Consider the following 24,403-nt stretch of genomic DNA (forward strand, 5'->3'; position numbering starts at 1 on the left):
GCCTGCCAAGCTCTGTTGCCCAAACGCAGTTCTTTTAACCTTCACGAGAGCAGGCTTCTCCTGAGGTGGCAGCCCCACCGCCCACCCCACGGGAAAAGGAAGTAAAGAAGCCAGTGACAGACCAGAGGGCTCCCCAGTTCCTCTAAGTCAGCCTCATGCCTGTGCAGATCCTGTGCAGAGGGGTCTTCGTGAGGGACCCGGCTATTTGTGACCCGTGGTGTGGGGTTTCCTTCCCCTTTTTGTTTTGTTGTTAATCTAAAGAGAAAAGTTGTTCGAATAGATGTGTGTATATGCATAGACGTACATGCATGTGTACATACACGTGTGCGCGCATATCTGTATACATATACATGCCCATCTGTATACACACCCATTTCTTGTAAAGGATGTTAAAAATTGGAGTCGTGTTTTTCTGAGTGAAAGGTGAGGGTTGAGAACCTGGACAGCACCCCGAGGGCGCCCTCCTGTGTGGCCCTTTGGGACCCAAGGGTGGGCACTGCACCAGGGAGGGCGGCGCTGGAGCGACCGTGCATGTTCGGCCACGTCCTGAGAGTCTCCGCTGTAGAAAGCTGGGCCTCCTTCATCCACAGTCACAGCCTTGTCTTGCTTGCGCAGATCGTCCGTGTGCAGTCCCCGGACGGGGTGAAGCGGATCACAGCGACGAAGAGGGAGACAGCAGCCACGTTTCTGAAAAAGGTACCTGTGGCTTTGGGTGTTTACCTCTCGGGGTCCTTGTTTCCTGGTCTGCCACTCCCAGGTCCAGTCTCGCGCCCTGCTTTCTCTTGCCCTGATTGGTGGGGTCGACGCAGGTTCCGGCTGTGTCACAGCTGGCCACGTCGCAGGGCCAGGGTCCCGCAGGAAGTGCAGAGGGCTCCTCGGGAGCAGTGTTCATGAGCAGATGACTTTGGGGATGACGGGTGGCCACCCGAGCCGCTGGCCAGGGCTCGGGGGGTGGCTGTTAGAGACCCATAGAGGATGGTCCCACCTTGTTCTCCAGAGCGAAAGCCCTGCCGCCGGTCGTGTCGGCACAGAACAGGGTGGGAGAGAGGGCCGCCAGGCTGCAGGGGCGGCCGGGGAGAAGCCAGCAAACTACAGCCCTCCAGCCGGCCACCGGCTCTCGGACTTTGGGTTTCTCTGGGACGCAGCCATCTCACTGCCTCGTGTACGCCTCGCTGCTGGGGACCCGGCGACCGTGTGGAGTGGCTGTGGGAGGGCCTTGCTGGTCCCAGGAGGCACTTGCCTCTGCTTGCACGTTTCACGTTGTCTGACTCTGGTGCAAGCAGTTGGTACCTTTGTAATGGTAAAAAATAATGTTTTTCTTCTCGTAAGCCAGAAATCGTAAGTTCACAGACTGTTAATAGTCAGAGGGAATCTTAGGTGTGACATCGTCTGATCTTGTCAATTTTAAAAAGGTGGAAGCTGGTGTCCTGGGGAGTGAGGAGACTCTCCGAAAGCCACACTGGGGCTGTGATCTGGTGGTGCTTACTTGGGAGGTTTGGTTTGTTGACACTGGCTTTTGGGAGGTAGAGAGAAACATCGTTCTGTGGTTCCACTCATCTGTGCACTCATTGGTTGCTTCTTGAGTGTGCCCTGACTGACCGGGGACCGAACTCGAAACCTCGGCGTGTCAGGACAGTGCCCCGACCAACTGGGCTACCCAGTCAGGACAGAAATTTGGTTTCTGAAAGGTGGTTGCTGTCAAGATTTTAGTAGCGCTGCTTATGGGACCCTAGTTGTGAAGGAAAAGAATTGGGTGTGATAGACAATGGAAGAGAGAATCTCTTGAATTTTGCAGATGTTTTTGAGACCTTGCTCTTGCCTCTTCAGTAGCAGCTGACCCCTGTCAGCTTGCCCCTCAGATGGTGGTGGGGGCAGTGGGCCCTGGGGTTGCCTTCCGGGCGGCTCTGTTGCCTGTGGCCAGGGAAGGGTTTGGGAGGGGGGACGGAGTCTGCCTGGGCTTTCCACTCGCTGGAGCGGTCGGTCAACACCGTCATCATAGCCCGGGGGTGCTCTCGGTGGTGCTCAGAGACCGGCCTTTGTCACCGCGCACCACTGCCCCTGTGGTGAACGCCCTTCCTCTGACCATGGGACCGGGCGGAGCAGGTACAGAAGGGTCAGACCATGCAGGGAAGTGTGAAGACGCTGTGAGAGTCCCCTGAAATTCTGCCCCGGGGCAGTGACCACTAACCTGGCATGTCGTCGCGTGTGCATGCGTGTGCACCCCATGTACACGTGTCGCACGCGTGCACGGAGGTGGGGTTGTCCTGCATCATTGCTGTATCTCTGCAGACCCGAGTCGTCATGGGATTACAGGAGAAACACTGATGAACTGCTGAGAATGAAAAAAGTGCTGTTAAACCTACTTTTCTTGCCATTTAGAATTTTATTTGTGCTTAGATACACTCTTTTTTGGGCTCATTTGGAAATCACTTGACTCACACATTAGTCTTACGCACACGCGGGAAGGAAGGCCGTGGTGCAGTCGGTTGGGCGGGGCCTCCCGAGACCCCACAGCCGGAGCCTGGCCCTTCTGGGCCCACAGGCCTGACAGCCGGGGCCCCACTCCCCCCGGCTGACGGTGGGTGGCTTGTTTGGTAGAACTGTTGGGGTCTATAGCTGCCTGGTCTGGGCAGCTGGGTGACAGGTTCACACAAGCCGGGCAGTGACCCGCACACCAGCCCTGCTGCCCTGCGGGCGAGTGCCCAGCGGGTCACTGCTGCTGCTGGGGCAGGCGCCTGCGCCAAGGACGTGCGACTCATCGTGTGGTCATTTGCGACCTGCTTCTTTCCACCTGCCAGTAGGTTACGAACATGGTTCTGCACCTGGAAATGCATTTACATCTTTTTAGTTCAGCTTGTTTGTTTACTTTTTAGATGTACATCTCCTTAAAAACTTACAAGAGTAACACAGAACCTTGCATGGAAACCGTTTTCCAGTGTGTGGTTTGGTAGTGCGGCCAGCACCACGCCCACCCGCAGGGCTGCCCACCTGCAGGCCTGGGCCTGTGTCCCCACTGATCAGTAACCCCCCCCCCGGTCCCCTGGTAATGGCCACCCTGTCATTCCTCCGGGAGCCTCACTGCCCCAGCTCTCTGGTATCAATAGGCATGCACCTGCGTCCAGTGACCAAATACTTGGCTGTGTGCGTGTGCCCTGTACGTGGGCTGGGAGCTGGCTATCCCGTCCTCAGGTGCTTGCCCAGAGAGTGCGTGTTGTCTGCTGTGGACGGTGCGGGCTGCAGCTCGGGGCTGGGACCCTGGTGTGAGGTGTGCACTGCGCCCGGTAGGGACAGTGGTGTGTGTGACTCTGGCGACGGTAGTGCAGGCTGCCAGTGCCTCGCAGAGTCGGGACGCACCATTTCCTCTGAGCCCGTCTGACACTTCTCACTCCAGTTCTGTCTGAGTCATCAGGCGACATCCTGGGCAGGTTCTTCTGGCTGGGCCCTCCCAGCACGCTGCCTGCCCCCGCCGCTCCCCTGAGACAGCCTGTGAGCCACCGCAGGACCTCCCCGTGCTTTCCCGTGGGCGGGCCTGAGGCCTGTCTTCCTTGGCCTTTCGTGTGTGTGACGCAGCCCTTCTCCTCCTGATACGTGGGAACTTCTTTTACCCACAAAGGGGAATGCGTGCCCAGAAATGCTTGAAAACTAGAGGCAGCTGAGTGATGAGGAAGCAGCACCCAGGTCACAGAGTGTTGCCTGTGCCAGGAGGCCTGCGGGCAGTGCGCCCCCCCGCCCCCCGTGCTCTGGTCTGGGCGCAGGCTCCTGAAGCTCGGATGTCAGTTCCCAGAGATGGAGTCGCACTGGTGCTGTCTTTCGTCGCCTTCACTGACAAGTGTCTGGAGCACTTCATCCCGCACCATGGGCCCGTCCGTGCTGCAGTGACCACAGCCAGATGACCCTGGGCGTGGACAGGAATGTTTTCGGGTGGCCACTGTGCCCTCGTGAGGCTCCACTGAGATTCCATTGAAATGCCCAGTGCCTTTGCGTTGGGTCTTGGTGGCTTCAGGTGCAGACCTCGCGACGCTGTGCACAGTTGTGCTCTGCGGAAGTGTGCCCTTGCGTGCCCCCGAGTGCCCCCACCTCTCCCCAGAGTGGGGCTGCAGCCACCCTCACTCGGGGGGCGGGCCACGCGGCACCCCTGCCCCATTGGGAAACGGTGCCTGACACTCAGGAGTGTTACCTTTCCCACAGTGTGCATCCTGGTGAAAGAGTTCTCGTTCTTGGTGACACTTTGCAGTGTTGGGCTATGGGAAAAGCATAGTTTTTTGCAGAGTTGGTGAAATGCCACAGTTGGTTAACTTTAGATATATCTAAGCATTTTCAGAGAAAAGTCAAATTAAAGACATTATTTTTAGTCTTTAGTCCTAATTTTTTTGCACTTGGGAATACAGATTTCATGGTCTTAATTTTCTGATGGTTTATTTTATAAATGCCACTTTTAGCTTTGAAAAAAATCACATAGTATCAAATATTACTATAGTGCATCTTATATAAAAACCTTGTCTTAAAGATGACTTCTTATCAATTTTAGAATTTCAAAATGACGAGTTGATTCAGAGTTAGTTTCAGTTTATTCATTTTTTTAAAGGGTTTTATTTGTTCACTTTAGAGAGAAAGAGAAAGGGAGCGAGAATGAGAGGGAGAGGAACCTAGGTCAGTTGCCTCTCACGTGCCCCCATCTGGGAGCGCGGCCCAGGCGTGTGCCCGACTGGGATTTGAACCGGAGACCGCCGGCGACGCCCAGTCCGCTGAGCCACATCAGTCGGGGCCCTGAATATTTTATTAAATCTCTGTTGTTTGGGGCTCGTTTCAGGTCGCGAAGGAGTTTGGCTTCCAGAATAACGGCTTCTCAGTTTACATCAACAGAAACAGGACTGGAGAGATAACCGCATCGTCCAACAAGTCCCTCAACCTGCTGAAAATCAAGTAAGTGTCCCTGGGGGGACACAGGAGAGGGGACGTGCTGACACCAGTCATCCACGGAGCCCGCTCAACTCCAGCCTGCTTCCTCCTCATGCCATTCTTTTTTAAAAAACAGGTTTTATTTACTTTTAGAGCGAAGGGGAGGGAGGAAGAGAGGGAGAGAAACATCAGCGGGTGGTTGCCTCTCACACACGCCTACTGGGGACCTGGCCTGCAACCCAGGCCTGCGCTCTGACTGGGAATTAGACCCTCAGCCTTTTGGTTTGCAGACCGGCGCTCAGTCCACTGAGCCACCCCAGCCAGCCCCTGCGCGGGCCACTCTTAATTCGTCCTCCCTGACCAGCATGCAGGGGACCGCAGCGTTGGCAGGAGCTCAGCACTCACAGGGACCCTGGATGCCGCTGAGCCGGTGTAATTGACTTGCAGGACCCCGAGTGGCGTGTCGCTGGTTTCAGGCCATGTGCGCAGCTGCACTCTCAGCTGCTGCCCAGCAGGGCGTGGAGCTCTGTGCAGAGTTCCGCCTTGGGACCCGCAGGGTCGGCAGGTAGTAGGGCGGGCCGCCTGCCCACTTGTGGCCTATTGCCCACACTGCAGTTCCTGCTGGTGAGACCGCCTGGAGGGCTCTGGAGCTCATCGACCTCGGCAGGGGGGTTCCCAGGGTGCACAGGCCTCTTGCTGCAGCAGCCCACCACCCACTTTTGTTGTGCGTGTGCTCCTGCGCCAGGGGCAGGGCTGAGCGGTGGCAGAGGTGGACTGACCTGGGAAACCAGACTTGTCTCCCATGTGGCTCTCTGCGGGGCCGGCGGCCCTGTCTGCACTGTCTGGGCACCCTGCTCATGGCCCGGTGGGTGGGGCTCCTAGCCTGGCTTCAGTGCCCGAGAGCGCGGCTGCCCAGCCCAGCTGCAGGCGCTGTGCCTGCCACTGGCCAAGTGCTGGGCTGGGCTCTGTGAGCCTGCAGGCAGTTGGAGCAGTAGACAGTTGGGGCCCTTTATGCAACCGTGTTCAGGGGCACAGACGAGGCGTCTAGGGAAAGGAATAGACGACGGTTGCGGAGTTCCTGTGCTTTGCAGACGCTTGTCGGGCCCTAGCTGCTTGCCTTCGCCTGTCCTTGGAGAAAGCCTCCCCTTGCAGTCTGTCTGCATTTCTAGTGGGACGAGGGTCCCTGTCCCTCCCAGCCTGTCCCTCCAAGCCTGGCAAGGGGTTTTGCCTCTGCATATCCCTTCTTGTGAGTGTCCCGTGGGCTTGGGTCCTCAGTCTGCCACCCACTGCTGTGCACCCGGGGAAGCCACCTGACTTCCCTGGGTCTCACCACTCTGTCTGGTAGGGCCAGCTCCGCCCTCCAGTGGCCGACGCCTGGCTCCATGCAGATTCGGGTCCAGAGCCTGCTCTGGGGGCTCGAGTCCTCGTCTGGTGGCCCCACTGCGAGCCTGGTTCCAGGCCCCTGGGTGGGGCCGAAGAAGGCAGATCCGAGCTGTGCTCCACCTCTCACGCTGTGGCTCCTGTTGGTGTGGGTGCCCGGGGCCCCCTCACTTTCTTTAGCGCTCGACAGGGCACTTTGGAGAGCATTTGTCAAACCTGATGTGGCGGCAGCTCAGTGTTCCTTGGCTGCGGGTGCTCAGGAGCATCCCATCCCTGCCACAAACGGAAGTCTCCAGTCGCAGTTGGGCATTTTGTCTCCCCAGAAGGACGGTAGGGAAAGAGGGGAAACAGGCACCCCCAGAGCTGCGGCCCTGCCCCCGCCGCAGGTGCCCCTCCCTCGTTGCTCCCACGAGCGTCTTGTCGGCAGCAGCTCGTTGCTGTAGAGTTTGGCTGCGTCGTGTGGAGCCTCATGGAGGGAGGGGCATGGTCACGTGGGAACTGGCAGAGCACTGAGCGCTGCGCTGGCCATGGGGGTTCTGGCCGCCGTTGTGGAAGCAGCTTTCGAAACCAACCGACCCTCTAGTCCAACAGGCCTGGCGCCCCACAGAGGGAAGACTGGGGCCGCCTGTCTCTGGCCCCTCCTCCCGGGGCGTTCCCAGCGGGGCGGGCAGGGGCTGCCGTGGTGCGGCCCTCGGTGCGGAGCGAGTCCTGAGGCATCCGCGTGGGGGAGTGTCACGCAGGCTGACGGTCAGAGGGGACCGTGTGCGGCTGGACTCTGTGAGGTGGTGTTGCGTGAGGAAAGCAAATGCGAGAAGCACGTCTTTGGGAATCTCCTGTCCCGCAGTGACATACGTGTATGCGTGGGGGGTGCGGAGATACAGAGAACGACACGGAGGACGTGTTGTGGGCAGGCGGAACGTGGGGAGGAGACCGCAGGGGACGGGGGGGCGGTGGGAGCCGAGCAGAGAGCGGCAGGGAGGGGGCAGCTGCGTGCGCGCCCTGCCCGGGGCGTGGTTGCCCTGCTGTCCGCGCAGCGCGTCCGGACCACCCGCCCACCGACCGACGCACGGAGTTTTCAGTAAACACAGACTGAGCCGACTACCTGCGGGTCGAAACAGTGTTTTCGGTCCGTGGCCGGGAACCGTGGCTGTGAGGGCCGACGGCATGGCTCCGCACCATCCTGTGTGAGGCCAGCCCCCGACCCCTGTGCAGCCGGACTGGCATGTTGGGCGCGCGCCCCCCCGACCGTAAGGCCCGGCTGTGAGAGCCTGGCAGTCACAGGGACCCGGCCGGGACCTGCGCGGCGCCGACAGGCAGGGGTGGCGTGGGGCGGGAGTCCCAGATTCTGAGCAGTGAAGACGGCGATTCTCAGGCCCCTGGCGCGGCCGGCGCCTGCTGCGCAGACGTCAGACACTCTCTCGCCGACCGGGGGCCAGGGCTGACGTCTGTCGTTCCACAGGCACGGGGATTTGTTGTTCCTGTTCCCCTTGAGCCTTGCCGGGCCCTCGTCGGAGATGGACACGTCCACCCCGCTACGGCTGAAGGCCTTCGGTGCTCCCAACGTGGTGGAGGACGAGATCGACCAGTACCTGAGCCGGCAGGACGGGAAGATTTACCGGAGCCGCGACCCACAGCTGTGAGTGCCGGGCCCGGGCCTCGGGCGGGAAGTGTCCTCGAAGGGCCGGGCTCAGGAGGCTCTGACGGAGAGCCTGCGTTTGCAGCTCTCAGTCGTCTGTGTTCGGACGTGGTCTCACTCCACTGTTGGTGGCTTTTCTGATGGTCGGGATCTCAAGAGTATGTGCCCCATGGACTTGAAAGTTTTTCGGTTTTGGGAACTAAGGTTTGAAAGAAGGAGGGCCCTTAAACCAAGTGTTCACCTCGAGGTGCTCCTGGAGAGACTTGACTGTGCAGAGGGGACTTCAGAAAGTGACAGGACGGAGGAGGGGTGGGAGCGTGACACCTGGCTGCCCACTTGTGCAAGGTGCTCGTCCCTGTCACCACCTGTGGAGGTGGCGGAGCAGGTCCGGCCTCACGTGCACGGGCCTCCTTCCCATCCTTCCTGTGAGCGCCTATCGGCTGCGGGCGGCGCCCATCTCATCGGCTGGTCACCTGGCTGGTGCTGATGTCTGGTGCTACGCTTTGGTTCGGGCTCCTGCAGCGCCTTCCGAGGGGAGCAGCTGGAGACCCCTGAGTGTGCACACGGTACCCCAGCCTGCCTGCAGTGGCGCTTTGGTAGCTGTGTCCCCCCAGCGAGGCGGTGTTGACACTGAGGCCCGGGGGTGCCAGAGCCACCAGCCAGCACGGCTCTCTGTGTTGTTTCCTCCTTGTGGCCGTGCCAGCTTCCCTGTCTGTGTCCTTGAGGCCTCGTTAGCAACCTCGCAGAGGGTGTGCGTGCATCTAGCCGAAGAGCCTGCCCACCAGGAGAGACTGGCCATCTCTGCTCTGAGAGGGAGGACCCTTGCGTCAAGGAGCCCAGCCCCGTTTAGAAAGGTTCTGAGCCAGTCCTGGGGAACCACGTGGCCTCCCACCAGTCTGGCACCACCCTCGGCCCCCGAGCACACCTCCGCGGTGTGGCGCATACAGGGCATCTGTGACTGAACCGGCAAACCCCACACAGCCAGGCTTCCATTACACACTTTTCCCCCAAATGTGCGTGTGAGGCGTTTTCCAAAATTGAGTGGTTTGCCTTCCACTGTCTGTTTGCCACATCGACCAACCATCTTCCGCAGTGTTTGCCTAACGTTTTTGTGTGCGTGATTTTAAATCCACTTCCTTCCACTTGTGGTTGGCATCATTTTAAGCCCTAATATCCCAGAAGTGACAGGTTTGATCTGCTGGTCATTTTTTCCTAATAACATCAAAGGTACCTGAGCTCTTAGAAGCATTTGCCACGTACCGTCTGAACTCCCTTCACTCAGTGTGTGTGTGGGCCACCAGCACCTGGAGGCGGCAGGAGGGGCGCAGGCGTGCTAACTGGTCTGCTCCTCTCTGCCCTGTGTCTTCTCAGGTGCCGACATGGCCCGCTGGGGAAGTGCGTGCACTGCGTCCCTCTGGAGGTGAGTCTGCGGGCACCTCCTGCCCCCACAGCCCCCGAAAGCTGTCCCCAGCGCCCCACGTGGGCCATGGTGGTCAGAAGAGCCTCTCTGGTTGTCACCCCGGACCCTGCACAGAGGCAGCCTCTGGGTGCAGCTGTGGCCTTCTGGGCGGGGTATGAACGGCTCAGGCATTTGTGTCGAGGTGATAAAGGACCGTGTTTGCCAAGGGTTCCTGGGTTGGCTTTTTAAGACCTGGCGCAGAGCTGGGTCTTGAGGTTTCGTGCTCACCATTGTCTTGATTTACTTCGCCCTGGTCTGCTGCTGGTTTGTTTGGGAGGGTTGAAAGTTACCGTGGCAACGCGGACTGGTAACTGGTTAACACCGACTTTGCGGCAGAAGGGCCAATCCAATTTCTTTCTCGAGGGTCCACTAGCTTCATCTTATAACTTCCTTTTCTGGCAAAGTTTTCCCGGTATTTACCGGACCCAGAGCATTTTACGTTTCGTAGAGCTCCAGTTTCCATTTTCATCCTGGAAAGATCCCTAGCATCCTGAGAAGAGGCTGGTTCTGGCCTGGAGTGGCAGCGAGAGCCCCCTGCCCCCCGTCCTTGCCCCTGGGCTGGGCCTCCCTGGGCCTCCGGAGCCTGGCCCCCGCCTGGCATCCTGGCCAGTGCGTGACCAGGCCCCGTGTTTCGGCAGCCGTTTGATGAGGACTACCTAAACCACCTCGAGCCGCCCGTGAAGCACATGTCCTTCCATGCCTACATCCGCAAGCTGACTGGAGGGGCCGACAAGTAAGTGCTGAGCGCGATCGGCCCGCAGGAGTCTGGTCTGTGTGTGTGGCAGGTGTTGCTGAAAGTCACTGAGCCTGTGAACAGGGAAAGTGAAGATCAGGGTCGGGGCCCAAAGCACCTGAATTCACAGATTCGGTGGCTGTTGAAAAGAAACCAGTGGGCGGAGGCTCTGGTTCCCGGCTGTCGCCCATGCTCAGAGATGCCAGGCCGGTGCTGGCCGCAGCAGAGGTCCCCAGGGACTCCCCAACCCCAGTGAAGGCAGGTGAGGTGAGGCGTAATGGCGGCCCGTGTGTCTGTCCTTGACGCTTTTCCTCCGATCTTTGGAAAGACAGGCGCCCCGACGGTCCTGTCAGGCGGCCCCTGCCGGCCGTTGGCTCGGAACCTCGCGTGGGGCGGCCTGGAGGAGTTGGGGCAGCAGCGCGCTCTTGGGCCGGCCATCCTGGGCTCCCCAGACTCGCGTGGGCGGAGACTGTGGCAGCAGGGCGGCTCTTCCCCGGGGAGCGGGCGTGGCAGTGGCCAGAGACAGCGCACTTGGGCCTCCTTTTGATTCCTGTCAGACACGTGCCTGCGTGGCCCTTCTGCTGACTGCACGCTCACCGCGCCAGAGTGGTGGGCCTTACCCCGTGACTGGGCGATATGGCGGTCAAAGCCGTGTCAGTGGCCTCTTGTGAAGGGCGTCGTGTGATCCAGTCCTAGTTTTCCTCTAACAGCCCACTGACAGACCAAAGTGACTTTTTAGAAAAACTTAGACCAGGAGGGAAGAAAAATCACACCAGCAATTCATTCTTGCCTGTCGGTGGGATAAGCTGTAAAGTTTCTGGACCAGGGGATGACTCGACATGTCAGCCTCTCTTCAGTCTGGGTTAAGGGCCACAGTCTCGGGGGGGGGGGCACATTTGTGGCTGTCATTGACGTGCAGACAGACTGGTGGCGGTCACAGCTCCCAGGTGCCATCCGCGGGGTGTGCTGCCAGCCCGTGCAGCTACGACGGCAGCTTTGGGGTGATGTGCAGGGGAGGGTCCAGCCCACGTCCGCAGGAGGTGCGCACTTGCACCCTCAGTCCCCTAACCACAGCTCTGCTCGGGCTGAAAGCAGAGCAGGGGCACCTTTGCTGCGTGTCTGAGTCAGGCTCCCTGTGAGCGAGGGCTTCTCAGAGACCCCGCAGCGCGGGGCCCACAGCGGGGGTGCTGCCGACGCCGGCGCAGCAGTTACAAGTGCCGTGTTCCCTGCAGGGGCACGGGTTGGCTCACGGGGGTTTATCCGTGTGTTTTAAGAATTATTTTATTTTTCCTTAATTTGTCAATCTTTTCCTTTGCAGTTTCTAGGTTTTTTAATTTTTTTAAAGGTTTTATTTATTTACTTAGAGGGAAAGGGAGGGAGAGAGAGATGAGAGAAACATCAGGGTGTGGCTGCTTCTCGTATGCCCCCTACTGGGGACCTGGCCCCCAACCCAGGCCTGTGCCCTGACTGGGAATTGAACCAGCGACCTTTTGCTTGCGGGACAGCCCCCAACCCACTGAGCCACAGCAGCCGGGGCTCGACAGTGTTCTTGGGAGTCATCACAGGTGTGAGTGGCTGGCAGTGAGGATCAGAGTGGCTTTTACAGGATGGCAGCGGGTGCCCCTGTGGGCCGAGTGTGCGGGACGGGCGGGGCCTCCGCTGGGAGCGTCGCTTCTTTGAGCTGTGTCCAGAGACGTGAGAGACGCGGGTGTTTCCAGTTTCCTGCCAGACGTTTCACCTCATCGTGTCTAATTAAGTTGCCTCTCGTTCAGGGGGAAATTTGTTGCCCTGGAGAACATCAGTTGCAAGATTAAATCGGGGTGTGAGGGACACCTCCCGTGGCCCAATGGCATCTGCACCAAGTGCCAGCCCAGCGCCATCACGCTGAACAGACAGGTGGGCGCCCTGCGGCGGGGACGGCAGGGCGGGCTGCTTTCTGTGGTGGAGACGCGGGCATCTCCTTGGGGAGGGGCCACCACTCACGGGGCATGTGACGTGCCGCAGGTGCGCACGCTTGACCCCTTGATGGACCTGCTGAGGGTCCTACACCGAGGTCAGGCTTTGCGTGACCTCCAGCTCCTGGCGCAGGGTGGGGCATCAGCATTCTGCTCCGTTGGCCTGTGAGGAGGCAGACTTGTCCTGGCGGCTGTTTGACACGCGCAGTGTCTGGCTGTGCCGTCTAAGAAGCTGTGTCTCCGGACACTTGCAAAGCACTGCCCTGGGCCAGCCAGGGTACCTGTCCAGGCCAGGTTTGGAAGGGAGCTGGGCTGGAGGGAGAGAGCCGAGGAGAATGGCCCGCAGTCACTCGGGCCGTTTCTGCTCCGTGCGTGGCCCAGCCCCCAGGGAGCTGCCCGGCCAGTGGCCCTGCGCCCGTGGCTGCACCTCGGAGAGTCCACGGTCTCCTGGGCCATTGGAAGCCCTTCCTCCTCCTCCTTCCCTCCGTCTCTTTCTTGTTCTCTTTCTTTTTAAGAACTGTTTTCCCTTCTAGAGCTTTCAAAAACCTCCGTTTTTGGTGGAATTTCAGTAAGATTAACCTGAGTGAATGTGTTGAGGGACCCACCTCCACCCCGCCTGCCCCCAGACTCTAGGAGGTCTTCGGGGCAGAGCGTGCTCTGCAGGTGTGTCTGTGTGAGGAGCCGGGCACCAGCTGTTTGCCGCCCCCCTGTGCTGGTTCGGTCAGCACCCCCCACTGAACTCCTTTGGGCAAGTGCGCCGTTCTGACCCTGACGGCTGTTCTCACCCGGCCCACCGCTGTCGACTCTGCAGAAATACAGGCATGTGGACAACATCATGTTCGAAAACCACACGGTGGCCGACCGCTTCCTGGACTTCTGGAGGAAGACAGGGAACCAGCATTTCGGGTACTTGTATGGCCGCTACACGGAGCACAAGGACATTCCTCTGGGCATCAGGGCCGAGGTGGCTGCCATTTACGAGCCTCCCCAGGTGGGTCTGCTGCTGGGCTGTCTCTCCTTCCTCTGTCCTGCAGGTGTGTGCACCCTTTCAGGTCCCAGCCGAGTCTGCTTTGTCCTGGGCCCAGTCGGTCCATCTGTCTGTCTACACAGACACACACACACATGCTAGCTCGTTTTCTGAATTATGGGAGAGTGAGATCATGACTCCTAGATATCTCAGGGTGTTTCCAAAGAGTAAGGATCTCTTCCCATGTGACCAGTTCATCAACTCCAGTGAGTTGAACATCGATACCACCCTGTCCTCTAACCTGCCATCAGCTGCCCCCAGAGGGCCCCACATCACTCCCCTCTGTGCTGAGGACCTGTGTGCCCCCCATGCCTGTGTCAGCTCTCCCAGGAGTGGTGGGGGCAGAGGGTCACAGAGCCACCCAGGCCTCACACTGCGCCACACACGCAGTGTGGTCAGAGCAGCCGCACTGGGACACAGCTCCCTGCATGGCACAGCGTCTGTGACTATTTTTTTAAAGATTTTACTTACTTTTAGAGAAGGGAAAAGAGGGAGAAAGAGAGGGGGAGAAACAGTGATGTGCAAGAGATATAGCGATCAGTGCCTCTCTCACACCCCCCACTGGGGACCTGGCCTGCAACCCAGGCATGTGCCCTGACTGGGAATCGAACTGGCCACCCTTTGGTTCGCAGGCTGGTGCTTGATCAGCTGAGCCACACCAGCTGGAGCAGTTCCTGTGTCTTAAGATTACTTGGAAGGTCCTCTGTGTATGTTGACACCATCAGCTGGTCACAGTTATATGCACGCGTGTTATTTTCAGTGTCAAAGGCTCTGGTTTCATGCAGTGTGAGCACAGGAGTGCTGGGCAGTGCAGAAACCGCGCTGCCTCGTGGTTTCCTGTGAGACGTGGTGAAGAATAAGATGGACGGAGGGGAGGCCAGAGGGATGATAGGGCACGGTGGACGCTAGTGGCTGAGCTGGATGCTGGCGTCTGGGTGTTCCCGTGGTGTCTGACGTCTTTCCCAAAAACAATGTTGAAGAAGAAAATGCACACTTCTGAAGTCAGACCCACAAACGAGGGGTCATTCCCTTTTGTTCCCTCCTCCCTCCCTTTGCAGGTAGCGCCGCCTGCAAACATAGCTCCAGTGCGGACTTCCAGAGTCTGGTTTTTGGAGGCAAGCCTGCGTGCACGCAGGTGCCGCTCTGGGCCCGTAGCTCTGCCGGCCTGCCCAGGACTGGGCACGCCTCTGCCCACCGCGTGTGTTCTGAGCGCACCCTGACCGGCCGGCTTCATAAGGGAACCAGGGCCTGGACCTGCAGGCTGCAGACGGCTGGCCGGCCTGCGGGTCTGTGGCTGCGGCACAGATGCCAGGGTCTCCCCGGCTGCATGTACAGATCCCCAGGGCAGCCTCACCCCGCCCCGCGTGTTTACTGATAGCTGCAGAGGAGGGGAATCACTTAAAAGGGTGGCTAGGGGGCAGCAGAGAGCCCACCAGGCAGAGCGGCTCTGGGCCTCTGACGGGGAGGCTCCTGTGCAGGCGCTGGGCGCTAAAGCCCAGTGCGCAAAGCCGTTTGCCAAGAGCTCCGCGCTCTGTTGGGGGTGAAGGAGCAGGGAGTCGGCGGGCAGCCCTGGCGCCCAGAGTGCTCCCAGCATCGGCGGAGCCCCCAGTCGGCTCCTGAAACCTCCAGCTTGTAGAAGTCGGAGCTCATGCTGCCCCTGCTGCGAGACAGGACCCTCAGGCTTGTCCCGAGGCGTCTCCGAGCCCCCGCTGGGCCACAGCAGTGGGAGCCAGACCTGCCGCGCTTTTGTCAGAATGTGACTGGTTCACAAGGGCAGACCCCGGGAGGGAAGTCAGTGTGGGCCCGCCTCACCTCCGCGGTCCCGCTCCGGTGGTGGGGCCGTGCTCGGCCCTGTGTTGCTCCGAGCGGCTGCGGCTGGTGCTGCGGTGAGCACCGTCCACTGCAGGCCCCTGGGGGCTTCGGTCGTGAGGCTGCCTGTGAGCCAGCCAGCCCCGAGCCCACCACCACGGCCAAGCACTCTGCCCGCCCGCCTGCCAGCAGGGTGCCGATTTGGGCTGCCTCTGCGGGCGCACAGGGCTGTCGCTGCCTCTGTGAGGACCTTGCCTGGGAAGCTCCCCACTGTCCCTGCACGGCCTTCCCTGAGGTGTTTCCTGGGAACAAATGTCACCGCCCAGCGCCGCTCCCCCCTCAGCTCACCCCGCCTGGTGAGAGGGAGACTACGCAGGTGTGCCTGGGAACGTCCTCCGTCCCCGTCGAGGGACCCTCACTCGGACACCGCACAGAGTACCTCCCTCTGTCCCTGGCGTCCTCCCTGGCTGTGGAGCTGTGACATCACATCTCTGTGCTCCGAGTCATGACCGGAAGCCGCCTGAGAAAGATGAGCCTGAGCAGCCTGGGTTTCTGCTGCTGCCCCCTTTCTGCTCGGGGAGCCCCACGCTCCCGCGAGGCACCGGGGCCAGACGGGCGGCGGTGGGGGCTGCGCACTCACCCAGGCCCACTCTAAATCTGTCCCTCCCGTTTACGGTCCACAGATTGGAACACAGAACAGTTTGGAGCTTCTCGAGGACCCGAAAGCCGAGGTGGTGGATGAAATCGCTGCCAAACTCGGCCTGAGGAAGGTACGGCCCCTGGCAGGGACGTCGGGGTGGGAGTCGTGGCCGGGCGCAGGCCGGCAGCGCTGGAGCCTCGTTTGCATCTTTGGTTGCCAATATCTTTTATGCTTTTCATTTATCTTCTCTTAGAGATTTTATTTGTTTTTAGAGAGGGGAAGGGAGGGAGAGAAAGGAAGAGAAGCATCAGCGCCTGGTGGCCCCCCAGCGCCCCCGTACAGGGGACCTGGCCCACAACCCAGGCCTGTGCCCTGACTGGGAATTGAACCCGCAACCCTGTGGTTCCCAGTCCGCACTCAGCCCACTGAGCCGCACCAGCCAGGGCTGCGTCGTCCTCATTCCAAGTAAAATGAGGACATTTCCCGGGGCATAAAGTAAACGGTCCCGGTGCAGGGCTTAGTCTGCCAGCCCCACTGAGTGGGGACGGCCTCAGGCCGAGGAGGGGGCAGCAAAGCGAGAGCCTGTCTTCTGCCTGGGTGGGACCCAGTGCCAGGCTGTCCTGCCACTCTGCTGCGGCACACCCCTTGTCGGGCGTTCCACGCCCTGTGCCCTCTGGCTTCTCCCTCAGCCTGCGTGGGGCCCTGACTGGGAGCCTCCCCCCCCCCCCCCGGCAATGCAGCGCTTGTGAGTGCTTCCTCTCGGCAGTGCGGGCCGTCGTCACGGGTATTCTGCTCACACTCTTGGCTGCAGGGCCCCCGCCACGGCACTGGGCGTGGGCTTGGCCCACACCTCCGTGAGCTCTGCACATTTGCCCTCCTTGCCGACCCAGCTGCACCAGGCGGGGGTCCCTGTGAGCCGTGCCACACGTGGTGGCCGGCTGTGGCCTGGCCGCTCAGGGAGCGTCTCTGAGGAGGGTCCACAGGTCTCTGGCGAGAGGCCAGGACGCGTCACCTGCTCCAGGGAGAGACTCAGAAGGCGTTTTCCTTTGTTGTGCAGGTTGGCTGGATATTCACAGACCTCGTCTCAGAGGACACCCGGAAGGGTACAGTCCGATACAGTCGGAACAAGGTGAGGGACAGGCGGCATACTCGCCTGTGGCCTGGTTCCAGAGCGCTCTGGCCTGGGCTTCTGTGCAGCTCCAGTTGGCTTCGGGAGCAGATCACTTCCAGCATTTATCCAGGGTCCTTGATAGATCAGGGCTGGGTCTGCTGACCCTGTCCTGGAGAGCGAAGCCCACCTGACCTGTGCAGACCAGGGTTTTGGAGGTCTGCTCTGGGGTGGACGGCAGTGGGCTTCTGGCCTTGCTAGTTACTCGCAGGTTTTTTTGTAGTGCATCTATTGTGGTGATACTAGTTAGTAAAATTGTATAGGTTTCAGGGGTACAGCTTTCTTTAGATTTTACTTATTTATTTTTAGAGGGGAAGGGAGGGAGAAAGAGAGGAGGAGAAACCGTGTGGTTGCCTCTCGCATGTCCCACTGGGACCTGGCCCACAACCCAGGCATGAGCCCCGACTGGGAATCAAATGGGCAACCCTTTGGTTCACAGGCTGGCGCTCAGTCTACTGAGCCACACCAGCCAGGCCACACCATCTGTACCTTGCATCGTGGGCTCACCACCCCGAGCCAAGTGTCCTTTGTGAGGCTTACATTAGGGTCACGGAGGCCAGGAGCTGTCGGCCTTGGCTTTACCCTGGTTCCAGACGTCTTGTCGTCGAGTCCTTCAAGTCCTCTGAGGAAGCTCTCTGCCCTCTCCCCAGGACACCTACTTCCTGAGTGCGGAGGAGTGCATCACCGCGGGCGCCTTCCAGAACAAGCACCCCAATGTCTGCCGGCTCTCTCCAGACGGCCACTTCGGGTCCAAGTTCGTCACTGCAGTGGCTACAGGTGCAGCCGGGCCGTCGTGTTGCGCGTGTTCCTGGCGGCTCGTGTGTCCTTCTCCTCTTTCGGCCGCTGTCCATCTTTAACTTGGCTACTGTCGACTTGGGGAGCGGGCCCGCGGGGCGGGGGTTGCTCCTTCTGGTTTGTGGTCGCCGCCCTGCACGTGTCGGCAACACTCAGGAAACGGCTGGACCGGGCTCCGCACAGCCCCCTCTGGCCCACTCTCGCTCTAGGGCCCCACGGGCGGTCTGCGCTCCGGGCTGCCTCTGCCCCTCCCCAGTAGCCGGCCGCGGCCAGTGCCGAGGGGCAGGGCATTCGCTGGTTTTGTTGCTGGCTCGTTTTGACATCACGAATGGGAGCGCCGTTTGAGACACCATCTCCCTAAAGCTTTCTGGGGTGGCCATGTGCAGCGTCATGTGCGTTGCGTGTGTGGCAGCGTGAATGTGTGGTGATGAAGGATGGGTCTGCGAAGAAGGGACTCCAGCCCTGTGTTGTGTGCTCGAGCGGCCGCCCCAGGCAAAGCCGGCAGTGGGACCACGTGGTTTAAAAGGGGCGGGGACTTGGCGCTTGGAGGGCCAGCCCGTGCGGACGTGGCCTGGTCGGGTTTACAGTGTGAACACGCCCTCAGTCCTGTGCAGACCCGGTGTCTCCTCTCAGGGGGCTGGCTGTTCGGGGCGCGCTTGGTGGCCAGCCTTCCCCTAGTTCTGTACAAAGCAGCAGCGTCCCCCCGACCCACCCCTTTAGTTTAAAACACCACTTTATAAACGGGGTCATACAAGTAACTGGACCCCGAGGGGGCTGTGCCAGTGCTGGGGGGCTGGGAAGCAGCACCTGCTCCGCTCCCCGAGGACGGGCGCCCGTGTCCCCGGAGGGGCTTCTGAGCTCGGGGGCGGCGGCAGTACCTCTCCCGCATCTGCCTGCGCCGCTCGAGTCGGTCTTTGTGCCAAGTGCCGTCGGGTCTGCTGTCTCGGGGCAGGTGGGAGTTTCGATCAGGATTTGGGGAGACCTGTTTTGCAGCTCAGAGTCCTTCAAGAAGGCGTCCTGGGCTAGGCTGTGACAATGGGGACCCTCAGGGCAGCGGCCTCAAGGCCAAGACTGGATGCCAGGAAGGGAGCAGAGACGGGTGCACACATAGGGTCTGGAATCTGTCCCAGCCAGCCGGGCCTTTGTGCCCCAGGCCGCCCCGTCCCTCCGCAGCGGCTGGCGTCCGGGTGTGTCTGCTGGCTCTCGCGCCCGCAGGGCCGGGCCCGTCTTTGGACCGTCCTGTGACTTGCTTCACCCTGCAGAGACGACGCTCGCAGCTGCTCTGCCTGCCTGCACACGTGGTTCTGAAGGGGAAGCAGTGCAGCAGCCGACAGGGGCACGGGGGTGGCAATGAGGGGACCCGATGGGGCAGCGCGTCTCAGCCCGTCCGTGCCCTGGCTGCTGCCTGACCAAGGCCGCACAGTAGGTGGGCCAGAGCTGACAACTGAGGGCATGGGCCGACGGCCTCCCGTGACAGTCTCCTTGGACACTCAGTGACCCCGTGGAGCTCTGCGCGCAGCAGCCCAACCCCCAGTCCCCACAGCAGTGTCCTTCAGGAGAGTTCGCCGTGGAGGGCAGCTGCGTCTGCCGTGTGGTTGCACCTGAGCGGCAGTCAGTGTGGACGTCCTCATCCAGACAGGGCTGTGGGCAGGGGTGTGTGGGCCCGTCCAAGGCCCTGCGGGCTGCGGGGTGGCTGTTCCTGGTATGGGCCCTCCTGACCCCAGCAAGGCGGCCTTGGCTTTGACTCCAGCTGCGGACCCTTTGCCACCCCACTGAGCAGCCAGGGGCTGCTCGCGGGACCTCCAGCTCCCTGCTCCCCTGGGGCAGCCTGGCCCTCAGGGACGTCTCCGTGGGGACTGACTCTTTGGGCCACAGGCAGGTTTTTAGAATTGTAGCTGGTTTCTAGCTTGGGGCCACCTGTAGCTTCAGCTGCTGGGCCCCTTTGCTGAGAGTTTGGAAACTACAAATTGTGAAGTAGTTTTTGCCTCTGCAACGTTTGAGAGCCCGACGGACAGAATTGGGGCTCCCTCATCTGTAACTTACTCTGTTCTTGTCAGAGAAACTGAAATAGAGATGGTGACGGACAGGTCCTCCTAAGCCATAAAAGGTTGCGGGTGTGGGCAGGGGCCTGTGTGTGGTGGGGGCGCCGGCCCCCAGCACGCTGTCCTGGGGTCTGGTCTTTACCCACGTGGCGCCTGCGCGGCAACTCTGCAGTGTCTCGCACCCCAGCCCCACTGGAGGGGCCGTGGGCGGGTTGAGAGGGGCTCGGAGGGGGCCGGGCAGTGCCTGCAGCCTTGAGTGTGGTGGCCACGCAAGATCTGTGGCAGATGCGAGCACTGCCGTCATTTTCACCGAGGGCGGCTCCTGTCCCACCCTCCCTCTCCACGTGTCTCCACTGTCCCCAGACCAGTCCACCCCACTCACTTGGTCACTGAAAACCGAGACCCTGAGTCCCCGACGCTGAGCAGCATCGGGCGGGGGCTGCAGAACGGTCACCGGCCTCGCTTCTCCATTGAGCGGGGTGGTGGCCGCGGTGGCTGAGGTGCTGTAGCCGCGCCTCGTCCTGCTCGAGCCACTCGCAGTGCTGCCCTCGAGCGTGCCGGAGCTCCCCGCCGCAGCCGTGCGCTTGTCCACCCTGTGGTCAGCTGCAGAGGGGCAGGGCAGAGCCCCCGAGGTGCTCACGTGGCCCCTCTCTTGCAGGCGGCCCCGACAACCAGGTGCACTTCGAAGGCTACCAGGTGTCCAACCAGTGCATGGCGCTGGTCCGGGACGAGTGCCTGCTGCCCTGCAAGGACGCCCCCGAGCTGGGCTACGCCAAGGAGTCCAGCAGCGAGCAGTATGTGCCTGACGTGTTCTACAAGGTAACGGCACAATGGGGTGGGGCTTCCAGGGGACACGGGATGGTGTGGACGCCGCTGGCCTGGGCCTGGGCTGGTGCGGGTGCCCTCTGGCCACACAGGCCCCTCTCTGGTCAGCCGCAGTGTCTGGGGTCCAGCTTGAGGGCAGAGGCACCCCATCACAGGTCGGAGCCCGGTGGGTCCTGAACGTGGGACCGGGCAGGGACACCGCTCCCAGCCACCGCAGCACAGACTGCTCCGGTCTCTGGACCTGAAGTGGTGTGTGCGGTTAGTGGCCAGGCCGTCCCGAGGGCGCTGCGGTGTCAACAGACAGTTCAGGCACATGCCTGTCTGTTCCGAGCCTTCGTTTTGTGGGAGAGCTGTAGAGACTCTGTTGGGAGACTCTGTCTGTGCCTCCTGGCAGGATCAGAGACTCCCTCCGACCCTCCCTGGTCACAACGGAGGTACCTGCCTGCTCCCCCTGGCTTTTCTGAGGGGGATCCTCGTCTTTCTCTGCACAGAGCGGCTTTCCTGTGTCTGAACGGTGACTGGTCTGCGCTTCTCAAGGCCCTTTGTGCTGTGTGAGGGGTTGTGGGTGGAGGTTGGCTCCACGGCCACCTAGCTCGGTGTTCCCACAGGAAGTTCCTTTGTCCGCAGTGTGGCTCTGCTGGGCGCCTGGCCTGTGCTCCCTGGACCCAGAGTGTTGGTGCTTGGATGGCGATGCGCCTGGGAATTGGGCGCTTGTGTCCTGGGACAGGCTTGTCGAGCTGCCCGGTCCCTGGGGTGTTGGCACCATCCTTGGGCCATCGTGTTCGCCTGCCGTTGCTGCCCTGACACAGCTGCAGACCCTGCGCTCGGGGTCCGGCCCCCATGCGGCTGCCGGCCTGCCTGTGGGCCGAGGCTCTGCTTCACCTATGGGGAGGGGGGTGCCAAGAGGGCGTGGCTGCCAGCACAGTGTGGGTGGGGCTCCTGGCTGTTGACTGGGCACCCAGGTGCCCCCGGGTATCTCTGATTTCAAGGTCGGCTGACGAGCAGCCTTCGTGAGGTCTGCGCAGGCACTTGTCACACAGGCTCGTCCCAGCGCTTTGCGCTTCTGTGCACCATAAATGGCACCTGTTTAGTCTATGTTGCAAACTCTTGCTTTTTGAAACTTTGCTGTCGCTCATTCCTCTCATTTATTTTTTGAATCCTTAGCAGAGGATGTGTACGTTGATTTTACTTATTTAATTTTTTTAAAGTTTCACTTACCGTCCTTTAGAGAGAGGGGAAGGGATGGAGAAAGAAGGAGAGAAACATCAGTCTGTTGCTTCTCAAATGTCCCGCCCAGGGGTCAAACCAGCAGCCTTTCGGTGAGCAGGGCGGCGCTCCAGCCCACGGGGCCCCCTGGCTGGGCACACGCCCCCCCGCATCTCGTGTGTGCTCCCCCAGACTTCCGCACAGACGGCACACTCCTGCCTCATCCACTGGAGCCCCTCGAGCTGTCCCGGGGGCCCCCGCGGGGTCCAGGGTGCAGCAGCCTCAGCCTGCTCTCCGTTGTTCGGAAGTGCTCTCGGGGCTTTGTGACTGAGTTTGCGTGTGCATGCATGTGCTGTCCTTGATCGGGTTGGCAGTTTGCTTTGTCTCTCGTGTCTGGCTGTGAGTTGCTTGAGTTGCCGTGGAACCCACATTACTTCCTCAGTCACGCTGCTGTCCCTCTCAGTGGCCGGCCTGCCTGTTAGCGAGAGCCACCCGACACGCTCCTGGGGCAGCTCGTCCACCTGGCGGCTTGGCGACACGGAAGCAGCCCCCTGGTCCGACGTGCACTCTGACACGGGGCCTGCAGTGGGGCTGTCTGAGGCTGTCCCCAGGGGGTCTCAGAGGTGACGACGCCATGGGCAGTCCAGTGTCGGGCATCAGGGGCAGCGCACTGGTGGTGGGCTGTTGGCCACCCGCGACGTTTGAGGACTGTTGGAAGGTGCGGCGTGAAACACACCCTGCAGAGTGGAAAACGTGCCTGGGTGCTCGTTTTTAAGTGGGTTTGAAGACACGCGCCTCTGCCCCTGCAGGTGGACATGTTCTGTCCAGCAGGGCGGCGCTGCCAGGCTGGGCGTGTCGTGCAGCCGGTGAGGCGGGGCCATGGGGGCGCCTGTGTGTGTGTGTGTGTGTGTGTGTGTGTGTGTGAGAAGCGCAGTGCGTGCTCCCTGTGGCGCATTCGGGGTGCAGGCGTGGGCTGTGCCCTCACACCACACGTGTAACTCCTCAGCACGGAGGCCCACGCGTCCCTGCCGTCCCTGCAGCCCAGTGTGAAGGGGACAGATTTCATGGTGACCACTGTTTGCACCCAGCACAGTGCCCTCTTTTTTTTCATTTTTTAAAAATGTGTTTACTTATTTTTGACAGAGGGGAAGGAAGGGAGAGAAACACTGACTGGCTGCCTAATGTGCGCCCGTCCGGAGGCCCGCCTTCCCCCCGCAGGCAGCGCCCTGACTGAAATCAAACTAGCGACCTCCTGCTTTGCAGGCCTGGCGGTCCAAGGCTCTTCCTCTGTCTCTGCTGTGTCCCTGCAGTCACTGCCGCCCAGGACAAGTGGCGTGTCCTCCGAACATGTGGCCCAGTCCTCATGTGTCTTGTTTTCTGCCGCTGGCTCCTCCAGCTGTTTCTGGGACTTGTGAGGATGTCATGCAGCTGCGCCCCCGCTGTTTGGGGCAGGCAAGGGTGTAGCCTGTGGTCCTGACGTGGACCCTGATTGTGGCCGTAGGGTGTGGGGTCCCACAGTGTTTGAGGGCGTGGGCCTGGGCGAGTCCCCAGGGCGGGGAGACGAGCTGAGAAGTCAGGCCTGCTGAGCCCGGCCTCCCTTGTCGGCCTGTGCGCCTCAGTGGGGCTCCGGACAGAGGGGGTGCGCACCCCAGGGGGCGGGGAGCCTGGAGGCTGAGCTGAGAGTGGGTGTGCCGTGGGCATTGCGTGGTGGTCTGGGCCTTGATGGGCAGTTTGCATCCAGGCAGTGTGGGTTCCGGGAGGAGCTGGGGGGTGGGGACCTGCTTGCAGCAGACTGCCCTGGGAGAGTGGGCTGTGGTGGAGGCCGGCAGTGGCAGTTCTAGTGAGGGCGGTAGGGTCAGTGTGGCTCCCCACGCCCACAAGGTGCCCCCAGGACAGGCGTGGGGCTGGGAGGGACCGGCTCCCACTGCCCTCGGCCCTCTGGCTGTGAGCCCAGGTGCCTGACTCCTCCAGCCGGAGCCCTGGTGGTCCTGTGCTCATGGGGTCTGGCCCGGGTCAGCGCTGGTTCTGCACGCTTCCGCAGGCGCTCTGGGTCTCATCAGCCTGACTGTCCCCAAACGGGGATTCTTTGTGAAGCCATCCTGAGACCTTCCTCTCCACTTGTCCTTGAGGTTGAAGATTGTGGTGCTCACTCATATCGCCGGTTACCCTCCTCGTCACGCCCATAAACAGAAAAGCCACACGGGGTTTCATTCGCCTTCACCAAAACAGCATGGTTCCACCCTCCAGGGGCATTGGCGGCTGTCGTGGCGCCAGGCCATGTGCCTCTACCGTCTCAGTGCTGGAGCCGCTGTCCCAGACATGGCCCAGAGCCAGGCGTGAGGCAGTGGGGGCCCCGGCTTCTGGCTTCCCAGTGCCTTGCTCCGGGTGGGGGTAAAACTGCTGACGCTTTGGCAGCTGCCAAACTGAGAACTGAGATGCCTCCCTCCCAGTGTATTGCACCTGACATTTGCTGATGCCTGTGGAAAGTGATTGCCTTTTAAACCGGTGGGTAGGGTTCAGGATTGGCTGGTGGGACTATTGGAGGGAAGGCCTGGGGGGAGAGGTAGCCGGCCCTGTTTCCTCCCCCAGGGAGGGGAGGGGTGTGCAGCACCGTGGTCTTCTTGGGGAGCAAGGAGGTGCAGTCGGGCAGTTAAATGTGAGAGAGAAGAGCTAGGTTGACACAGAGAGAGAGGGGCATTTAATAAGAACCCTCCCTGGAGGGAAGGATTAAAGTGAACAGGTGCTGGGAAGTGTTTCTGCGTATTAGAGCTTAATTAGCTCTGAAGATGAATTCCAGATGGGCTAATTACGTGTGAGTTGTTGCAGGTT

At 60.8% G+C, this 24,403-nt stretch overlaps 1 protein-coding gene across 1 annotated transcript in view; it reads left to right on the plus strand.

Moving 5' to 3' along the window:
• The window catches only part of NPLOC4 (NPL4 homolog, ubiquitin recognition factor), a 36,663-nt gene that overhangs the window by 2,172 nt on the left and 10,088 nt on the right, over positions 1-24,403 (plus strand). The window contains exons 2-12 of the mRNA XM_037068511.1: positions 616-696; positions 4,811-4,923; positions 7,739-7,915; positions 9,287-9,335; positions 10,013-10,107; positions 11,880-12,003; positions 12,874-13,053; positions 15,582-15,668; positions 16,596-16,667; positions 17,357-17,483; positions 20,202-20,362. Of these exons, the coding sequence (XP_036924406.1) occupies positions 616-696; positions 4,811-4,923; positions 7,739-7,915; positions 9,287-9,335; positions 10,013-10,107; positions 11,880-12,003; positions 12,874-13,053; positions 15,582-15,668; positions 16,596-16,667; positions 17,357-17,483; positions 20,202-20,362 (1,266 nt within the window). The remainder of the gene's footprint in view (positions 1-615; positions 697-4,810; positions 4,924-7,738; positions 7,916-9,286; positions 9,336-10,012; positions 10,108-11,879; positions 12,004-12,873; positions 13,054-15,581; positions 15,669-16,595; positions 16,668-17,356; positions 17,484-20,201; positions 20,363-24,403) is intronic.

The sequence above is a fragment of the Sturnira hondurensis genome, unplaced genomic scaffold (assembly GCF_014824575.4).
Source record: "Sturnira hondurensis isolate 20B ecotype Veracruz unplaced genomic scaffold, ASM1482457v3 Scaffold0001221, whole genome shotgun sequence".
NCBI classification, from domain to species: Eukaryota; Metazoa; Chordata; class Mammalia; order Chiroptera; family Phyllostomidae; genus Sturnira; species Sturnira hondurensis.